Genomic DNA, 19,997 nt, shown 5'->3' with positions numbered 1-19,997 from the left:
GAGAGAGAGAGAGAAAGGGAGAGAAAAGCTTACTTTGACTCACTGTTTCACAGTTTCAGAGATTTCAGAAAGTTTCAAAAGTCTAAGAGTTATGTTGCCCTGCTCAAGAGCAACACTTCCACGAGGCCTGGAGCACTGTCAGTAAAGGAGAGGCATGTGACCCTGGGCACCTGGAGCACTGACTCTAGAGGAGATGCACGTGACCTGGGCACAAGTCAGCATTGGCTCCCCTCTCCCTAGCCTCCCCCACCCCATGTGCTTACTTTAGGGACGACGTGGAGAAAGTAAGTAGCAAGTCCTGTACTTACGATCCTCCTTATAGGACTGTGACCCTAGGGCATTTGCTCTTTCTGCACTGGGCTCTGATCCTACGACAACCCAAGCTTTCTCAACAAGAGCAGAACAGGCATTCAGTCTAAATATTTCACAAATAATCCCTCATCTCCTGTTCAAGGAACCACCTAGCTCTTCCACCCCACTGCCTCAAAGGAACTCTGGGCTCATGGAACACGGAAGGACGTGAAGAGATTGGGTCTGTCAGAAGCACACAAAACGGACTAGAATCCCAGTCTGACGACACTCAGGGAGCTGTGGACCTTGGGCAAAGCATCCCAAGAACTGTTGGCCCATTCCCAAAACACAGAGACTTCCTCCAAAATCACTGAGGGATTGCGGTTTCTAATGTTCATGAATGAAGACGTCTGGGAGCCTTAAAACCTAGAGCAACGCCCCAACAGCCACTCACACCCCATCCTACCTCCTCAACCACAGGAGAAGGTTTATAATAAACCTACCCAAACCACCTACCAGTTTGCAAGGGATGACAGTGAGCAGTGTGAAAACACAAAGGGTATCTGTTCATGGAAAGTACCAACCATTCAAAGCCAAATTAGAATAATGAGCAACTCGAAACTTCCACCGCCCACTCTGATACCTTTATTACCATCTGATTATTTCCGACTTGGGTAGAATACAAAAGTGTGACTTTCCCTGTGTCATCCATTCCTCCATTAAGGCTGCCACAGACTGGCACGATCTCCTTCCTTCCTTCTTTTTTTTTTTTTTTCAATTTTAACTTGTAACAAGAAATAAAATCACACAAGCATTCAACATTCTGGTAAGATACAGGTTTCAAAATGAGATGTGTTAAGATCTCCACATATAAAAAAAAAAAATCCATGCTAACCACACCGCTGCCTGAGTGGAGGTGTGTGGCACTTTGATGTTCTACTGTGCGTCTTCAGTTGTGTATGTGGATTTAAGGAACTGGTGGTTTTTGCATGTAGCAGTTTTAAGGATTGTCAGCGTTCTCTTGTTGAGTTTTTCATTTCACTTCGCCTTGCTTTGCTGTGATCTTGGAGTGACTTGCTTTTGTACTTTAAGGGTTTTTTTTTTAAATTTGCAAAGTATTATCTGCCTGACATAGAATATTTATAAAGCAAAAAGTACAAATAAGAAATGTTTCTCACAATGTACCATATTTCCCTGTTCTTATAATTTTTTATCCATTTTTAATAATGAAATGATGTCTCAGTAGTTCACTAATATTGTTCACTGAAGGTTTTCCTACCTTAGACTTTTCTTGGTTCTTGGTAAATTTAATTAATGCTTTGGATCCCTTCACACTCATGCACTGTCACTTACAAACTAAATTCTGTCATATAATAACCCATAACTGTCTTCATTTAGTTCATGGAGTACAACTGCAGGCACCAGGCCGTCTGGATCTGAACCTTGAAGTCTTTTCCTTTACCAGCTTAACAGTCACGGGCAAGCCTCCTGGCCTAGCCATGCTTAGAGTTCTTTATCCATAGGAGGGAATGACAGTTCTGCCTCCCTGAGCTGAGAGGGCAGCTAAAACTGTTCCTGCCTAAGATATCCAGAGAATAATGTCATCTCGATGTTGGCTCTTACCACTCTCCTTACTTCTTATCATTTTATTGGCATTGTGATCTGGAAGGACAGCCGTATTAATGCACCCTGTATGATTAATGCACACTGCCCAGCCACATTCTAGAAATGTCCTGACAACTTCTACCTGCCTCGAGAGTGCAAGACATAAGGCGCTTTCTACCACACCCAGGACAACATGCTGCTCCACCCCACCTTTCAGATCTAGCTAGGCTGTCCATCCTAGTGGAACAGGGCCTCTTGTTTATTTGAATCTGCATTTTCTTTTCATTATAAAGGAGGCAAATTACCACATAACACTAGCTGTTTTATTTCATGATTACCAACTTTTTCATAGCAAGTCATTCTTTCCCAGTTCCCCAATGTCTGGAATTCTACTCAATTGGTTTGGCTTACTTTTAATTTCTCTTTTGGTGTATTAGCACATAGAAAATGTTTGCTCGTGCACACACATCAATAATATTCTGTCTCTGTGTGTGTTTTATTATCTGTGAGTATAGTGTTTCCCTCAAAGGTAACACAATCAGCTATATTCCTTATTTTATGGTTTTCATTCTTACATTTGGCTTATTTATAAATTTATAAACATTTTATTTTCTTCTTTGCCATGAAATATAGTAGTACCTAATTAAACTTCTGCTTCCAAAATAAATACGAATTACTTCTCTGTCCAGTCAAATAGTGCTACCTTTCCTTTGAAGTTGGTTGATATTCACTTACAATGTAAAGGCTCTCCTAGAGCACTCTGGGAGATCTAGCACAGGTGCCTGCCCAGTGGCGAATGTGTGCATGAACACACTTTCTCTCTGTGCTAACCTAGCCATGGCAATTACCACTAACCAGCACGAGCCCCTCTATGTTGGCTTCTTTGCTGAATCATTGAGTGAACCAAATCCACAAAACACATACAGAGGGGAGTCCTGGCTGATCATTCAATTCATTGCACACCTACACCACCTGCAATTTCTCAGAGCATGACATCTTCAAAGGCATAACATGTTTTAACAGGCTTGTTGCCCACTAAACATACACAGGGGGTGGCCTGAGCCCTTGACTCCCCCAAAGTTCCCCCTGACTCCAGGGTGCAAACAGATGGAAAGCCACCAGTTTACAGGTCTTGCCCACACACCCAGAAAAGAACATATTGTCTTAGAAACATTCACTCTAGAGTTGACATAATAAATGTAAAATTAATACATGTGCAAGCATATGTGTGTACCCATGAACAGAAAGGATAGTTACAAACTTAGTTACCCAATGACATGAAATTATCTCTAGATTAAAGTAGTTCTCTTCCAAACGTTATGTAATCTTGAGGCATAGAGTGAAGGCCAGATGCAAGGTGACCACTATCTCTGTCCCCAAAGACAAGGGGGCACTTCCAGGATGTCCTTTCAAAGGGTGTCAATGTGGTCATGTCCTGAGGTCCTGAGTTTCTGATTCTGTTCCATCTCCTTTTGGGTCCTCCCCATGAGAAAACTGACCACATTCTAGTAAAAAACAGTTCATCGGAGCACATAGATGCAAGCCCTTTAAAAGCTCCTCAGTAGGTGCTCACACACACATACACACACACACACACACACACACACACACACACACACATTCACTCACACTCATGTGCATACACACAGTTTCTGAGGCTAGGAGAGTAGGAAACAGCCAAGCCCTTGACAGTTGTTTCAGTGACTCACAGGTAAACTTGTCACCTAAGTGTCAGCCACTGCTTAACAAAACATGACCCTGAGGTGAGGTATCCCTAACACTGCTTTGGTGAAAGTCCTGACACCCCATAAGGACACACACACACACACACACACACACACACACACACACACACGTGCTGAGAACTGAGGGCAGGCTAGCAAGCCCTCTCCCACTGAGCTGGGCTCTCCTCCACTCTCCTTTTCACTACAGTGTCTAATGCATAAGTGTTTTACTTCTGGAGAAAGGCAAAACAGCCAGGTTCAACCTGCAAAAATGATCTTGAAGGCATCTATGCACTTCTGTTCTAAGACAAGGGGTGTGCACAGTGGACTTTAAGGAAAGTCTATAAGGAAAGTTGTTGCCACCTCCCAACACTTAGCATAAAAATACCTGCTGCTATTATCTCCCCATTTCCCCCAATGTGCCTGCACAAGCATTGATCTGGACATACAGACCATGTTCCCTACTCTCCTCCAGGACCCAAAGGTCCTTGCCATGTGACACAATGGTTGGCTTTGTCAGATTGCTTGCCTTCCCAGTCAAACCCACCTCACAGCACCCCCACAATTCTTGGACCAGCCTCCACTTCCTACTGTGGCTCCCTGTTCTTCCAGGATGTGTGCCTTGAAGCAGATATTCTTGTGACTGTGTTATGCATGGGGGAGGGGGGGCGCTTGTGCATGCATCCGTGCACACACATGCATGTAAACATTCAAGGGAGTTGGAACTATTCCCCCAAATCTGCATAAATCAGTCATTCATTGATGTGATAACCGTGATGTGCCCTGCTAGGATTTCTTACTTCCGGAAGCCCCTTCATTAAGCACAAAAATTTCCGGAATAAGGAAAATCCAATGGAATCTCTAATCTATTACTAGGTAGATGTTCTTAGATAAATCCCTGCATCTTTCTCCCTCGACGTTGTTTATTAAACCTGATGATGTTGCCTGTTTCATTTGTCTTCTGGGGGATTAAGCGACTAGAATACAGCACACTTGAGTGTATTGTCAGCAGAGGGTAAGCGCCGAATAAACCAATTGTTGCTGTGTTTCATCTGTTTATACCTCTCTACAAAGAACCTATGCATTTGTAGTCACTAGTTACACACACACACACACACACACACACACACACACACACAAGCACCACTCACAATTGATTTTGTTTTCAGGATCCTTGCACCCCTGGGAGTGGGTGGTCCCTTCCCCTTGCTCCAGACAGCAGAAGACAGTGAGGACTGGACATCAGAGCCTGCCCTTACCTTCAGAGAGGTGACTCACAATCAGGGCAGGACAGTGGCTTCTCCTTCACTTACATCTGCGGAATTCACCAAGCAGGTGAGACTGAACACCTCCGGGTCCACAACTGTGACACCAGACAGGGAAGGAGAGTATGGTCAGACAGGGCCAGGAGCTTGTTAGAGGGATCAGGCAACCCAAGGAATTATTGAAGAAAATGAAAGAAAAAAGAAAAGCTAGCGATTCCGGGGGTGGGGGATGGGGGAAGGAAGATCGGAACAGTAAGAAGGAAAAGTTAAGTCTTCTGGTGTACACCGCCCGGGATGGGAGGAGCTCCAGTCCTGAGTTTAGAGTTGGGGCACTCAAGTCTGGAGCTTTCAGTTCTGGGAAGCCCTGCGCTCCTGGCAGCAAGCCTGTGCCTGTTTCCTCCGCTGGTCCCCGCTCACCTATGAGCTCCACAGTTCTCAGAGCTAACCTTGACCCCCACCTCCAAGGCGATAGAAAACGCCCCTGGAGCTCTCCTTCCTGGGTCTCAGCTGACTCTTCGGAGCTCCACACCTCCAGGGAGCCACAGCCACCGCCCCTGGCTTCCGGGAACCTGCAGCCCTTCAACTCTACCCACTACGATTCCTTAAAGAACCACCTGCGCCCTGTACATGCTACACCCTTCAGGCAGAGGGCGCTGAGAACCCGCGACTCCAGCTGGGAAGGAGGGAGGAGAGTCCTTAAGACTGCCAAGCTCACAGAGACAACAGTGTCCAAAGGCCAGCACAAGATGCTCAGCTTCCTGAATGGGTGGAAATTCACAATTGGGAAGTAATAGTGAGATTTTAAATTGTTCAAAAGAAACGGAGCCCCAACAGAGAATTTCTGGATTTTTTTATAATGAGCTAAAATTCTTCAAACACACATGAAAAAAAAAAACACTCAGGGAGTCAATGGCACAATTATTTTTGCCCATTGAAAAAAAGTTTGCTGTACAACAAATATGAAAAGCATAATATTTCTGGGATACATGGAAAACAAGTGTTTAACAAACTTCAACACTCCTACTGCAACTCACAAACTGGACAGTCGAAAGGCTCATTCGCTTCCTAGTCTAATATGGAAATGTCTACAAGCAGCAGCACGGAGAAACGCTTTGCGTTCCTATGACTAGTAACTAAATAACGTCAGCTCAAAGTCAGACAAGCACTCTGAAGACATGGGGGCAGGAGATGGTAGAAATGGGGGAAAGTCCACAGAAGACATTTTTACATGGATCACACTTTGAACCTTTTAAAACATAAAATAAAACTAATATTTTGAGTTTAGCAAAACCATCAGATGCTAGTTCGTTACAAAAAAGTCAATTATCTCTTCCCTTCCTCCTTCTTACTCCTTTTTTTCTTTTTTTTTTCTCCTTTTTCCTCCTCTTTCTCCTCATTTTTTGAGACAGGGTTTCTCTGGAAGCTCTGGTGCCCTAGAACTCACTCTATAGACCAGGTTGGACTCAAACTGGCAGAAATCCACCTGCCTCTGCTTCCCAAGTGCTAGGATTAAAGGCATTCGTCACACTGCCCAGCTCAATTACATGCAAATCGTTTAGAATTGCATGCAGAAGAATCTTGAACGAGGACAAATAATAATTTTTGTAGGTCATTTTCAGTGAGTGGAGCAGCAGGAATGAAGGAGTATCTATTCCCAGGACTAAGACTAGGGAGAATTTCATTTTTAGAGGTCTTCATTCAGAATGATCACAGAATATGGTCAAATTCACATGGCTCACGTTGAGACTTCATAATCACAAATACTAATACTAGTACTCATCGAATTCTTTCTGAAATCCAAATACCTCTATTTTCTGTTAGCAAAAGAATCCAGCATGGTATTGTCTTTCAACAGACCTAAGAAAACTACTATTTGAGGATGTTGAGGAACTTCCTGGCAGCCACAGAGCTGGTTACCCAGAGCAAGGATTCTCTCCCGATTCCACGTCCTGTACATGAGACACGTCATGCTTCTCATCAGTCAGTTTACACATCATGCGTCTCATCAGTCAGTTTTTGGCAGCTCGCTAAAGGTAGATGAAGCAGCAGAGGAACACACAGCTGTCCACTACAGCGGGGCAGGCAGATTTCGCAAACCGTCCACCCACAGGATAGATGCGCAGGTACCTGGCAACCCACATTAAAGGCACAGAGGGAAGAATGGGCTATCCTGGATCCTCTACACATGCTTCTGCATATGGAGTCTCTGCAGCCTCGTCTCTGAAATATATGTTGACCATGAGTTCAACATTCCCCTCCTTTCAAGAGTCTCCCGAATTCTGTTTTCATTGTCACCCCAGTGTGGAGTCCCATCGCCGACGGAGGCAGGACTCAACTGAGGCAGGACTCAATCTATCAGCAAAGTTGAAGGTCCTAGCAAGACACTTGCCTTGGCTCTGATCAGTTCCCTGAGTGCCTTGGACCCCACGGTGTGTGTGTTCTACTGGAGAAGACTGTCCAGGGGACCTCTGACTACAGATTAATCTTGTTCCGTCCAAATGCCCTACACAGTTCCTAGAAGTAGCCCAAAAGTAAGCTGCCTCGCAATGACATACACTTCAGTAGGGTAGCTGTGCTGTGGCAGACATGGTTTTCACGCTGGCTGCTTCAGTTGGAGTCTGCAGCACAAGCTGAGATGGACCATCGGAACATCTGTAAATGTTAAAGAAGTCAGTGACTGCCACCAGCTTTCATTATGGTAGTAAATTAAAAAAAAAAAAAAAGGTCAAGTCCATGTTGTACAAATCTCAGCTATGAAACTTACACGTATAAACTTTATATTTTAAAATACAGACTTGACAAAATTAATCGTGAGAGTTGGGATTTTTTATTATATTTCCTTTCTCTAATTTTATATTTCATTTTATTTTCTTTTATACTTTACATTTTCTAATAAATCTTTTGTTTCTTTTAAAGTGAGAAGGTATTTCTAAGGAGAATACAAAAATATATAAAAGATGTTTAGAACTGAAAAATGCTCTATTGTAACAGCAATTTGAATAAGGTGTTCTACCAAATCTGGCAATATTGACACGGCGAAACTCGGTAACTGACAAATAAAAAGTAAAAAATCCTGGTGTGTTAGGAATGAGGTTTACTATTGGTTCTCTGCCTCTGGGGATGAGACTACTCTTTGGGATGAATCAGAACTTTATTCTAGAAGTGTCAGCTTGATGTTCTGAACTTAGGTAATTGATGAAGACTAAAAAGAAGGAGCAAAGAGAGAAACAAAAGAAAAGGAAAAGATTCAGGGTTTGATCTTGTGCCACAAAAGAGCGAGGCAGGCAGAGGAAACCGGAAACAAGGGATGGATGGCTCCTCCCACAACCAGGAAAACAGACCAGAGTCTCTTATTAGCTGAGACGCGGGGCCCCACCCTTGGCATTTCAAGTCTTCACACCTTCACTTCTGGGGCCTACTGCTGGGATTCCCCAGCTCTGAGTAGGCAAGTCCACGACTCAAAAGTGTTTCAGGTCCAAGCACACCTTGCCACTCAACGGAGCGGCAACAGATGCCATCTTGGGGGGTCTTTTCGGGACTGGCATTTGGTATCTCACATGCTTCCAGAATTTGGAGCTTAGAGACTGTTTGTCGGCCACGTGGTCTTCCCTCCACTTGATGGTCCCCTGCATTTTCACAAGATGCTGGAGAGAATCTTGCAGATCCCCAAGCTGCAGTCGGCTTGCCTCACCCATAGGCTCCATTTCAATCAGAATCACCTTGGAGTTGTTCTGGATGAGGGCGCTGTGCAGGGCGATCTCCTGCTCATAGGCAAACTCTTTGCTGTGCATCATGTGAGGGGCCAGGACAAACACTTGCCGTCTACTATTCTGGATACTGCTTTCCACCACAGTGGCCGCATCTACAATCAAGAGGTGGATGGAGACTTCCCGTCATTCCTTTTGTGAGTTTAACGTTTGAATCATAAATGTTCTGACATAAAAACGATGGGAGACTCTGAGCTGATACAGTCGTATTCAGAAAGTAGGAATGAAGTTACCAATTTCGCTACCAAAAAATATCTTTCCAAGGGCCAAATATTTACTCGGATAAATCATTGCTAATGAAGAGTCTTCCCAGCTACCTTGGAAAGTGAAGGCCTCTTAGTCTACTATTTCATTGGAGATGCAGGGTAAACTACAAGGGAGCATAGAAGACAGGTAGCCAGAACCTATGCACAGGGTACTGGCCAGCTACCAACTTTCTCTAAGGAAGAGCCATGTTCTGTTGGCAGCTTTAATTTAACTGGTTGGAGGAGAGATCAGAGCTCATGCATCGCTGGAGGGAAAGTAGGAACTATCCAAGAGAGTACTGCCACCTGACAAAGGCAATACAAGCTTGATCCTTGGAGAAAGACCATGCATCTGAGTTTGGCTGCTATGGAAGTAGGAAGGAGAAATAAAGATCCAGCAGCTAGGTACAGCCCCATAGACAAATGGAGAGCCTACAGGTCCTTAAAGAGATTTGAGACACAGAAAGATCCCTAGTGAGCATTGCCTGCGATTTTCTACCCATACTACAGTCAGCAGGAGAGCTGATGAAGCAGGGAGGGGCCCCTAGGAAGATTAAGATCATACCCTTATAACTTGGGCATCTTCAGGTCTTTCATAACAATGTCAGCATTATTCAGATATTTAAGAAGAAACCAGATTGCCCTTTGCCCATCCCTGCCAACCTATTGGTACTTAAATCCCTCTCCTTTAGTAGACATGTCAATTTTAAAAATTATGATATTCTGACTTTGTTCTCATTCTAAACCTTTGCTGGTTTCTGAGGAATCAAGGAAGAGTTGACAGGAAGGTGAGAACACTCCTGGCTTAAGTGGGAGGAAAAAAAAAAACCTTTGCTGACATGGCTGGAGTTGAGATAAAACTGTCAAAAGTCCATGAGATTAGCTAAGAATACTAAGAAACAGAAGCCGATGTTCTGCTGCCCTGGAAATACAGATTTGTAAACTGTGTCAGCCACGTGAAGAAAACCAGCAGGACATCTCTCAGGTCTTTCTAATAACTTTGCCACAGGCTTCCTGAATATCAGAATCAAAACCTTTTTCTCAATTCTCTGTTAGGTCTCCTGGAGAGATTTAGCAAATTTCAGAGATGGCTCTGGCCACCTGTAAAGGATTATGACCTTCTCCTCCCTTTCCTAGCCTTCAGACTCTGAACCCTTCCTTCCAGAGATTTCTAGCTAGTCCATGGGGCACAGAAACACAGATTGGAGACCATTACAGAAAACCACAGCTGGTCAAAAAGCAGAAAGCAAGCAATTGTGAGTTCCAAGTCACAACTGGTAATCCACAATATGACCCCTTAACCTAAGGCACGGGGGACATCTGGGGAGAGACTGTGGAATGATTCTAAGACCCAGAACACCAGGTCAGCTGCTGTGAGGTTGTGTCTCCCAGAAATGCCAAGGAAACTTCACCCATGATACCTTATCATGAATATGGCCTGAATATGTACAATGCCAACAGATATGCTATCAAAAAATGGAGGAAAAAAACCTAATGAGGCTCTAACCACAGTCAAAGAACTACGTACAATTAAGAAATGTCAAAAATAGAAGAGTTGCTTGAATGAACCCTCTAATTGATGACTGAGTGGTCAATACTGAGTGGTCAACCTGAAACCATATATATATATGTGTATATATATATATATATATATATATATATATATGTATGTATATATATATGTATGTATGTATGTATGTATATATAAATATACAAGAAACACTACATTGGATAAGCAGACTAGAGTATATGTTTAGGTGTGGGTGCATGCATGTGTGTTCACATGTGGTTATGTGTTTGTACGCATGTCTGTGTGTGTGCATGTGTGTGTAGGCATGTGTGTGGTATGTGTATATATATGTATGCATATGTGTGTATGTGTCTATGTATGTGTGCGTATGTGTGTTATATGTGTGTATATATGTGTGTGTTTATGCAGCAATAACAAATTTAAAAAGGTCATGATTTAAAGGCAGCAAGGTAGAGGGACTGGAAGAAGGGGGAAAAGGTGGAAATGATGTAATATTTAGTTTTTATAAGGTTCCAAGTTATTCCAGTGCGATGCATTGGAAACAAAGTCAAGGCAATGGTGGCTAGTGCACAGCTGAACCCCTTAACTCATCTGCCATGTTCCACCCACATAGCCGTGGACACCTCATTGTTAGGACAGGAGTGGGGTGAGAAAAGTAAACGGTGAGCATCTCAAGAAACAATCTAAATGCTCTGATCTTGGGACAGCAAGATGGCTCAGTAAGTAAAGGTGTTGGCCACCAAGCCTGAGGACCAGAATTGGATCCCTAAGACCCAGATGATAAAAAGAGAGAACCCAGCTCTTTGGAGGTTGGCCTCTCACTATCACACCCATGTCTGTAATTTAAAAATATCTCCAGTCTAAGTCCAGCATGGTGGCTCATGCTGTATCATAATCCACGTGTGTTTAAAGCCAGCCTGTACTGCATAGTGAGTTCCTGGCCAGCTAGGGGAACCAGGAAAGACCCTGCCTCAAAATAACAATCAACCAACAGTAAATCTCTGGTCTTGAATTTAATATGAGATGACTATCAGTGTAAGTCCTTCACCAATCAGCAAAGAGGCCAAATCATTTGCATAAACTATATTTTGTTAATGAATGTGTTTTTTATGAAGTAGATATTCCATGCTAAATTCCTTATTGTGATAAAGCATGATAATATAATATAATGTATTAACATTATATATGTAATAGTATGTAACAGTGTAATATATTATAATATAATAATTATATAATGCAACAAATAATTCCTATTACATGTAGGTTATGAACATCAGAATTACTTCTACTTATTACCATGAAGTTACTATGATCTTTAAAACAGAATGTTAAGTTTAAAAAAATGCAGCATAGAGAACACGTGTGTATGGTTCGCCTGATAAACTGAAAGGCTAATGTAATATATGTCTACTTACTCCATGTACTTAAAGTTAAAAAAAAATTAAATCAATGCATAATGTGTTCGACGCCATAACGACATTTTGTAACAAAGTGTGTTCCCCTGGCTCTCCTTTCCCTATCTCTCACACCCCTTGTTGGCTGTCCCAGGTTCCTTCTGTCCATTAACATCTAGGAGTCTCCCCACCCCATCCCTCCTCACTACCTAACGTTATCTACTCCTAGTCTCCAGGACTGTTGTTGTTGTTGTTGTTGTTGTTGTTTAAGAATTTCAACCCCCGACCTGTCTTAGTGTGTTTACCTTGCCCAGGCAGCAGGTCTCTCCCGTAAATGCACAACTTGTAGCCACATTTATTTTCGAGAACGTCGGGCAGAGTGTAGTGAACAAAGTACTCCACAGAGCCGGTCCCTGCTGCGCTGCCCCGGAAGACCCGAGGGTAAATGATGTAAGCATCATAGAGCTTTCCATCTGAGAAGGAAACCAGGAAGTTAGACTGCGTTTACTGCTTCTCGAACCTTTGGTCTGTCTTTTGAAGGACAGCTCTTACCAAGTTCCATGGCTGTTAGTGATGGTCCTTCGCTTCCCCCTCACTACTCTAAAATCAAAAGACACCAGCAAACTATGGCTACAAAATGTGACCAGGAAATAGGAGATCTGGACCAAAGATTTTTTTTATTTGTTTATTTTTTACCATCTTAGTTTGAAAAGGATCAGAGTCTATTCAGAATACTTCAAGTTTGTTTATAAGCTATCAATATCTATTATCATGGGCAGGTGGGTCACTCCTCCTCTGCCTATTGGCTGTTACATTTTCCCCACACTGCATTCCTCTTTTCAGCCACAGAGCATCGGTTCAAAGACCTCCTGTGGGTACCTGAAGCCACAGAGAGTACTGAGCCCGCTATTCGACACTTTCTCCTACATGCACATACCTAAGACTAATTTATATACTTGTCACGGTAAGAGTGTAACAACCATAGCTAGTAATAAACGTGGAACAATGGACTAAAACAAAATGCATGGCGTCACCCCTCCAACATGGAAGGCCGAGACCTCAATGTAAAACTACTCTTCCTCAAACACAAGCACCATGGAACTTCAGCGGTAAACCTGTTAACAGGGTAATTGGCTAGTGTTGGGTTATTACCACATAGCTCAGACTTAACTCAAGGTCTATTTCTTTTATCACCTACTTATTTAAATCTTTACAAACTTCAGTTGACCTTAGACAACTGAAACCCTGGAAAGCAGAATCAAGGACATATGGTAACCATGCTACTTCCTTGGAAGTTAACGTGCCAATGACTAATAGGGGCAAGGAAGTAGAAGTTCTTAAGGGGTCTGAATTTGCCACAAACCCAACAACCTCCTGCTAATTGATGGCTTCACGTACAAACAGCGAATGTGTGTGCTTTCAAACGAAGGCTTCACACTCCTACTTCCCCAGAATTCTTCTCTTACGTGTGCAAAGTTTGTGCAAGGATGCCTCACGCAATGAGGATTCAAGGGAAATGAGCATCTGTTGTGACCCCCCTCTGTATCTTGCTCAAATCCGAAAAGCAGGTAGGATTGTACTGTCCTTTTGTAAAGTTTTATTAACATGCATTTTCCAAAACATGGAAACCTGTCTGGGCCTCAGGCAGAGTCTGTTATGGGGACTTGCTGGGCATAGCAGTCCCGCCAAAGAGAATACTGGAGATGAATGTCTGAATGTCAGAAACACAAACAGTGACAGAGTGGCATGGAAAATTATCTGTGAGGACTCAAAACTCTCACAGATGAGGTTTACAAAGAAAACGGAAATTGGGTTTAGCAGCAGAACATCATTAAACAAATAAAGTCTAGGGGACTTTTTCTTGAGAAGAGAATCTTGAAAACAGATACTCACCATTCTGGGTTTTGTAAGGTGCCATTATATCTCTCCAGAACAGAGCAACCTCAATCCAGAACACTTTTAAGACTATCACCAAGACATTGATAAACATTAGCAATAAACTACATCCGGCAACTATGTAGTAGGTGCTTTGGTGGTCAACTATCAAGAGATGGGGAGATGGGGAAAGCTATGATTAGTATTAGTAAAATAAGACAGAATGGATGGTTGCATGAACTTTGACATCCCCAGAAACTACAAGGCGTTCCTACCTAATAAACCAACATCGAATTTTCAGGAATGCTTTCAAAGTCAACAAATCAATTTCCTTCGCATGTACACTGTGCAGGTCTTAAGGCTTGGTAGCACAGAGGGTGCTTAAAGGTAACGCACACATGTAAACCCAGCTAACGTAGGAGGCATTGTGAACAGAGAATGCTCCATGCTAAAGTAAGGGAGCGAGCTTCCTATTGAATAGATTACTAACGGATGAGGAAGACTCAGAAAGGTCTAGAAAAAGCAACACTCCCCTGTCCAGAGAGGGTGCTGAGGCTATGTGCAGAGGTGGAAAGTGTGTTCTCTGAGAACTAGAACTCCCTTTGGGGAATTAGTGAAGGGTATGGTCAGGGCTGTGCATGATCAGAGACTCTTGCTAGGGAATGTGTTCTAATGTGAAAGGGTATTAGAGACGAAAGTGCTTTTCAGCAAGATTAATCTGACAGTAGTGAAATATTCATTTGTGTGGGAAGGGATGACGTGTTCAAGGAATATGGCAGGGTGGGTATTTGTGGGGGACGATGAGGCTAGGGAACTCATGAAATGGTAAGAAGGGGATTGGTAAGGTCAGTATTTGTTGGCAGCCCTGAGGAGAGTGAGTCAGTACATCAGGGAGCTTTACTGCATCTAGGGAATGGGGAATATAGAAAGGACCCACTGTTGCAGGTCACGGAATATTGTGATGGAGACATCAAATTGCTGTTCTATAATCCTGATGCCTCCCACTATCAAAATCTTCCTTCAACCATCTCTGAGCTGAGTCCCACATTCCTTGTTTCGCAAAACACACCAGAAATGTGGCTTCCAACTCCAGGACCTTGTAAGACACATATATATATATATATATATATATATATATATATATATATATATATATATATACAAGTTGGACACAGGAACTGTCACCATTCATAGTACACTGGTTGTTTTAACCATATGATCCTCATAGATTTATTAGAAGTGGTGCTGCTTATACAGGAATATGAGGAGATTCTTAAGTCGGGCCTGGTAAATCTTTTTTTTATCTTATTTCTAAATCCTCATGGTGATAAATTCCTCTACCATCCTTGATGGGTCACCATCTCTGTGAATCCAGGAAAAGGAACTCAAGACACTAAAGTCTCATGACCAGGGGTTGGGGATTTAGCTCAGTGGTAGAGCGCTTGCCTAGCGAGCGCAAGGCCCTGGGTTCGGTCCCCAGCTCCGAAAAAAAAAAAAAGAAAAAAGAAAAAAAAAAAAAAGAAAAAAAAAAATAAAGTCTCATGACCCAAAGGTGAGGAAAGAGCTCAAAACTGGCCAGAGCTTGCTGTCTTCCCTTCTTCAGGTTTAAGTAAGAACTTCCCAATGACCTCGTTCAGAAACATCATCTAAAAGTCCTGCTGGATACATGCTAGGGAGGTACAGAAGGTGGGGAAGATAGACTTCTTATAGGAACTGTTGTGGGTGAAGTAACAGTGTGGGTGACTGAAATGTTTACACCAGGCAAAACCTTGATTCAAGGTGACACAGGAAGTTGATGTTCAACATTTACCTATGTGCTTATGACTTCGTAAACTACACGTGCTTTTTGTATTAATATCTACACGCAATGCCTCTTGACAGTGTTTATAAACAGGAAATGCCATCTGTGTTAAATTCTGGGTCTAGTATTACAGTTCTTGACAAGGCCTTCGGCTCACGCTGCCCTTGCTTCCTTGACTTAGTAAAATTGACGAAAAGTACGGGGTGAGAAGATAGATGAGAAATTCTAAGGCATAATTGGATCTGGCTTCAACATAGAAAACATTGAATATAAGTATGCATTGTTGTTTCCAGAGACATCCTATCTGCACCTAATGGTGTTTAGAAATATGCAGAGGGTGGTTTTATTTTTGTTTTTTTAATTTAAGAAATATCAGAATTTCAGGAACAAACAAATTCATTATGATCATTCAACAACAACAGACACGACTTTTATTTAACAGGCTGTGTTGATGAAGCAGTACAGATACATTGATTTGAATAGCAACAGGTGAATTAAAAATAAACTGGAAAATACAAAACCACACACAAACAAAACAAATACAGAATTACAGATAACACAAATATAGTTCCAATACAAATGTAACTAGAGAATACTCAGAAATCTGGACAAAAGGTCCTGTTGGCAGAGGAGAGCAGTGAGGACTCAAGGTTGTGCCTGGTGAGACTAGGGGCTTGGCTTCTCTTTTCCTATAGAATGTGCCATGACCTCCACCATCTCATAACACAGTGCTGTGGTCCACAGTCACCCTGGGTAACAGCATTATAAGGGGTGGATGCCTAAGACCTCACTAAAACCCATCTATGAGTCACAACTCTGGCCACCTATGAATCAAACTCTACTTTATAAAAATCTTACAAGCCAGAGGCTCTAAAATTGAAACCAAAACAAGAAACATCCTGGCTGGGTAAGGTGACATATGGCTTTAATCCCAGGACCTGAGAGGCAAAGCCAGGTGGAACTCTAGGAGTTCAAGAGCAGAATGGTCTCTATAGTTAAAACAAACCAAAGAAGACAAACAGAACCAAAAAAAAATCCCAACTACCACTTCAGGCAGTGACACAGCTTGATGGTATCCAATAGGTACCCCCACCCTAATCATTTAATCAATATCTTAATCCCAATAAATGCCCCACATATCACTATGAGCTTAGAGTCAGTGTCTCTCTCCCTTCCACACCCTCTTGATATTTGAAAGAAGTTAAAATAATGTTTTTACATTAGTTGTATTGCCATTGAGGCAGTGGTTAGTATCATAAGAGAGTGTTAAGGGTAAAAATATCATGTTTTCTCTACTCTTTTAAAATGGGATCAAGTTGGTCATCCACCTAATGTGTAAGTTGTTTTCTGTGACAAGAGTCACAAAGGGAGAAACACAGTAGGGTTATTACTGCTTCCAACCCAGTATCAACACCAATGTCCCTTGTAGCATGTGCAAAGGGTGACTGAAGAAGCCACTAACAGGTGAGAAGGAGCCCAGAGATAAGGGAAGAAGAGTAGAGAGAACATGAAGGAAGGTGAAGGGATGGGGAGGACCGTGAGGAGAACAAGGACGAGGGGAAACAGAGAGAGGAAAGATACAATGACAGAGAGTCCTTCTAGAAGACAGAAACATTCTGGACAGACCAGATTTAAGGAGCTTTCTCAACATGAAAAACACATTTGAGGAAACTGGCCAACTAATCCCACGATCATGATGAATCCCCTGGGACCAAGCTATAACACACAGTCCTCTGAGAAAAAGGATTGTGGTTTGCAGCAAATTCAGCCAATTTTGTCAAGCAATTTGTGAGAGACACTCCTTACTTGGTTGTTTCCTTCTCAGTCTTACGGGGTGCCTTATCACTCCGTGATGGTTCATGGCCACACAGTCATATTTCAGGGAGAAGTCCTTGTCGGTCACACCAGTTATCCTTAACAGTGAGGTTAAGCAAATCATGCCATTGCTGGAACTGAGAAAGAAACATGGTTACTGACGTTTTCCTGGCAAGTGACTGCTGTGAGAAGGCAGAGAGGGATGTTTCAACTTCAATATAGAAATTCCTAGGCATGGTAATCAATGCCCATATTAATCCCAATGATGGAATATAATAATCCCATCATTCAAGAAGCAGGAGGATCTTTGTGAATTTGCAGCCTAGCTGATCTGCATAGTGAGTTCTAGGACATTCAGAGCTATCTAGTAAGACTTTGTCTTGATAGATAGGTAGATAGATAGATAGATAGATAGATAGATAGATAGATAGATAGATAGATAGGCAGACAGATAGGCAGACAGACAGATAGACAGATAGACAGACAGACAGACAGATGACAGACAGACAGACAGATAGATAGATAGATAGATAGGTAGATAGACAGATAGACAGACAGACAGACAGACAGACAGACAGATAGACAGATAGACAGATAGACAGATGATAGACAGATAGACAGATAGACAGATAGACAGATAGACAGATAGACAGATAGACAGATAGACAGATAGACAGATAGACAGATAGACAGATAGACAGATAGACAGATAGACAGATAGATAGATAGATAGATAGATAGATAGATAGATAGATAGATAGACAGATAGATAGATAGACTGATAGGGATAGATGATAGATGACATGCCTTTTATTTGGGCCTTTCTCTTCTTGAATTCTTGCTTTGCCAAAAGATCCAATTCTCGTTTTGTTAATCTGCCACAGGACAGCAACGAACTGAGAGGCTGTGCCAAAGCAAGCTGAGCAGGCAATGTTTGCTGTTTTTCCTAGATAAGAAGTGAAGAGATTCACTACAACAATTCAGTTCTGCAAGTGGCATCCAGTTTCTCTCAGTGTAGTAAACCTGCAGTTGTGTTCACATCCCTTCCTCCTCCCCAGTGGTGAGCTCTTTGTTCTTCACACCTCCTCCCCAGTGTTGAGTACTGAGCTTGCTCTAGCCTTGCATAAACACATAGGAATCACTGCTAGTTAAAACCTTCCTTTTCACTGGTCCCTTCCACAACTTTCTCTTCCTACAGAACTCCCCTTAAATCTTGATGAGCTACCTCTGGAGATAAAACAGCTTTACCCAACCCAACTATCAAGTATCCTGGATACCAACATTCACAGAGTGCTCTTCTTACCAATACAGATATGGATCCTCACAGCCAACCATCGGACAGAGGATGTGGACCACCTCCTCTCCCAGATGGAGGAGTTAGGGAGGGGACTCAAGGAGCTAAAGGGGTTTGCAACCCCATAGGAAGAACAACAATATCAACCAATCAGACCCCACCAGAGTTCCTAGGGACTAAACCAACAAACAAAGGGTACACATGGAGGGACCCAAGGCTCCAGCTGCATATTTAGCAGAGAATGGCCTTGGTTGTCATCAGTGGGAGGGGAGGCCCTTAGTCCTGTGGAGGCTCAATGCCCCACCATAGGGGAATGCTAGGGCAGTGAGGTGGGAGTCAGTGGGTGGGTAGGAGAGCATCCTCAGAGAAGCAGGGGTGAGGGGAGATGGGATACGAGTTTTGTGCAGGGGAAACCAGGAAGGGGACTAACATTTAAAAAATGTAAATAAATGAAATAACCAATTTTTTAAAAAGAAAGAAAACATCAGAGCTGAATTTGGCCACAGTGATACATTCAACCTTCTCTCCCTGAACCTAGGACTCACGCCGGATCTTGCCTAAAAATGAGGCACGTGAGAAGCTTGAGGACCAGAGAGTCTCTGGAACAGCAAAGCAGTGGAGAAAGGATTAGAGGCCACCACACTGCAGGTGAAAATCTAGTGGCCAAGATGTAAACTGATGATACAATTAGATGTTGCTCGTTGGCAGAAAAGGGGAAGCAGGAAGGATGACACACAGAATGTTATGTATGACCTTGCTCCACCGAAATGAGGAACAACTATGTGGGCAGAATAGGTAAGAAAGCAAACATGCTGTTCATTAGGGAGTGGTATGCTAAGGTCAGGAGTGTGACAGAGTTATAGGTTACAGAGGGTGCTAAGGGAGGCATGATTCATCATGGTGTTTCAGACCCAAAGTCCTTTCCATTGGGCCTAGCTTCGAACCAACAAGAGCAGAAGCACACATTCATAAGTCAGTATTCTCGCTCTTTTGCTATCCATGACCATTGTTGTGCCTTTGAGCTTTTCTGAGCCTATGTTCCTCAACAGTGAAGTGAGGACATCTGCTCTCTAGGCAGAACTGATAATGACAAGAAATGCTTCTATGAGAAGCATGAACTCCAAGCTTCAACACAAACATAGGGTTGAATTATGCTGTGATGGTGACAGGTGTTTCCATACTGTCATCTCACATGATCCCCCAAGTTCCCCTCTACTAATTACATGACCCTTGCATAGACATGAAATCCTAAGGAAATGTTTTCCCAGGTCTACAGAGAGTTGTTTAAAATCTCTTACCTAAGAGCTTCTAGGGACTAAGCCACTACCCAAAGACTATACATGGACTGACCCTGGGCTCCAACCTCATAGGTAGCAATGAATAGTCTAGT

General features: G+C 42.7%; 2 protein-coding genes across 18 annotated transcripts in view; both read right to left on the bottom strand.

The window, feature by feature from the left end:
• Il18r1 (interleukin 18 receptor 1) overlaps positions 1-5,489 on the bottom strand; it is a 34,392-nt gene extending 28,903 nt beyond the window's left edge. Inside the window, exons 1-2 of one of the 2 annotated variants that reach the window (XM_087565241.1) lie at positions 5,303-5,489; positions 4,880-4,983 (exon numbers count right to left, since the gene is read on the bottom strand). The gene's annotated coding sequence lies outside the window, so the exon portion shown is untranslated. 2 annotated transcript variants of the gene reach the window in all.
• A 234-nt stretch (positions 5,490-5,723) lies between these two features.
• The window catches only part of Il1rl1 (interleukin 1 receptor-like 1), a 65,450-nt gene continuing 51,176 nt past the window's right edge, over positions 5,724-19,997 (bottom strand). For 14 of the 16 annotated variants that reach the window (XM_087564812.1, XM_087564813.1, XM_087564808.1 and 11 more), the window contains 5 exons: positions 18,121-18,259; positions 17,305-17,450; positions 13,716-13,862; positions 12,128-12,295; positions 5,724-8,747 (listed from right to left, as the gene is read on the bottom strand). In XM_087564812.1, coding sequence (XP_087420938.1) covers positions 8,344-8,747; positions 12,128-12,295; positions 13,716-13,862; positions 17,305-17,450; positions 18,121-18,259 — 1,004 coding nt within the window. In that variant the 3' untranslated portion in view covers positions 5,724-8,343. 16 annotated transcript variants of the gene reach the window in all.

The sequence above is a fragment of the Rattus norvegicus genome, chromosome 9, assembly GCF_021556685.1.
Source record: "Rattus norvegicus strain SHRSP/BbbUtx chromosome 9, alternate assembly SHRSP_T2T, whole genome shotgun sequence".
In the NCBI taxonomy this organism is placed as follows: domain Eukaryota; kingdom Metazoa; phylum Chordata; class Mammalia; order Rodentia; family Muridae; genus Rattus; species Rattus norvegicus.
Note: the sequence above shows the minus strand (reverse complement) of the source record. Positions and strands in the feature narration are given on the sequence as shown.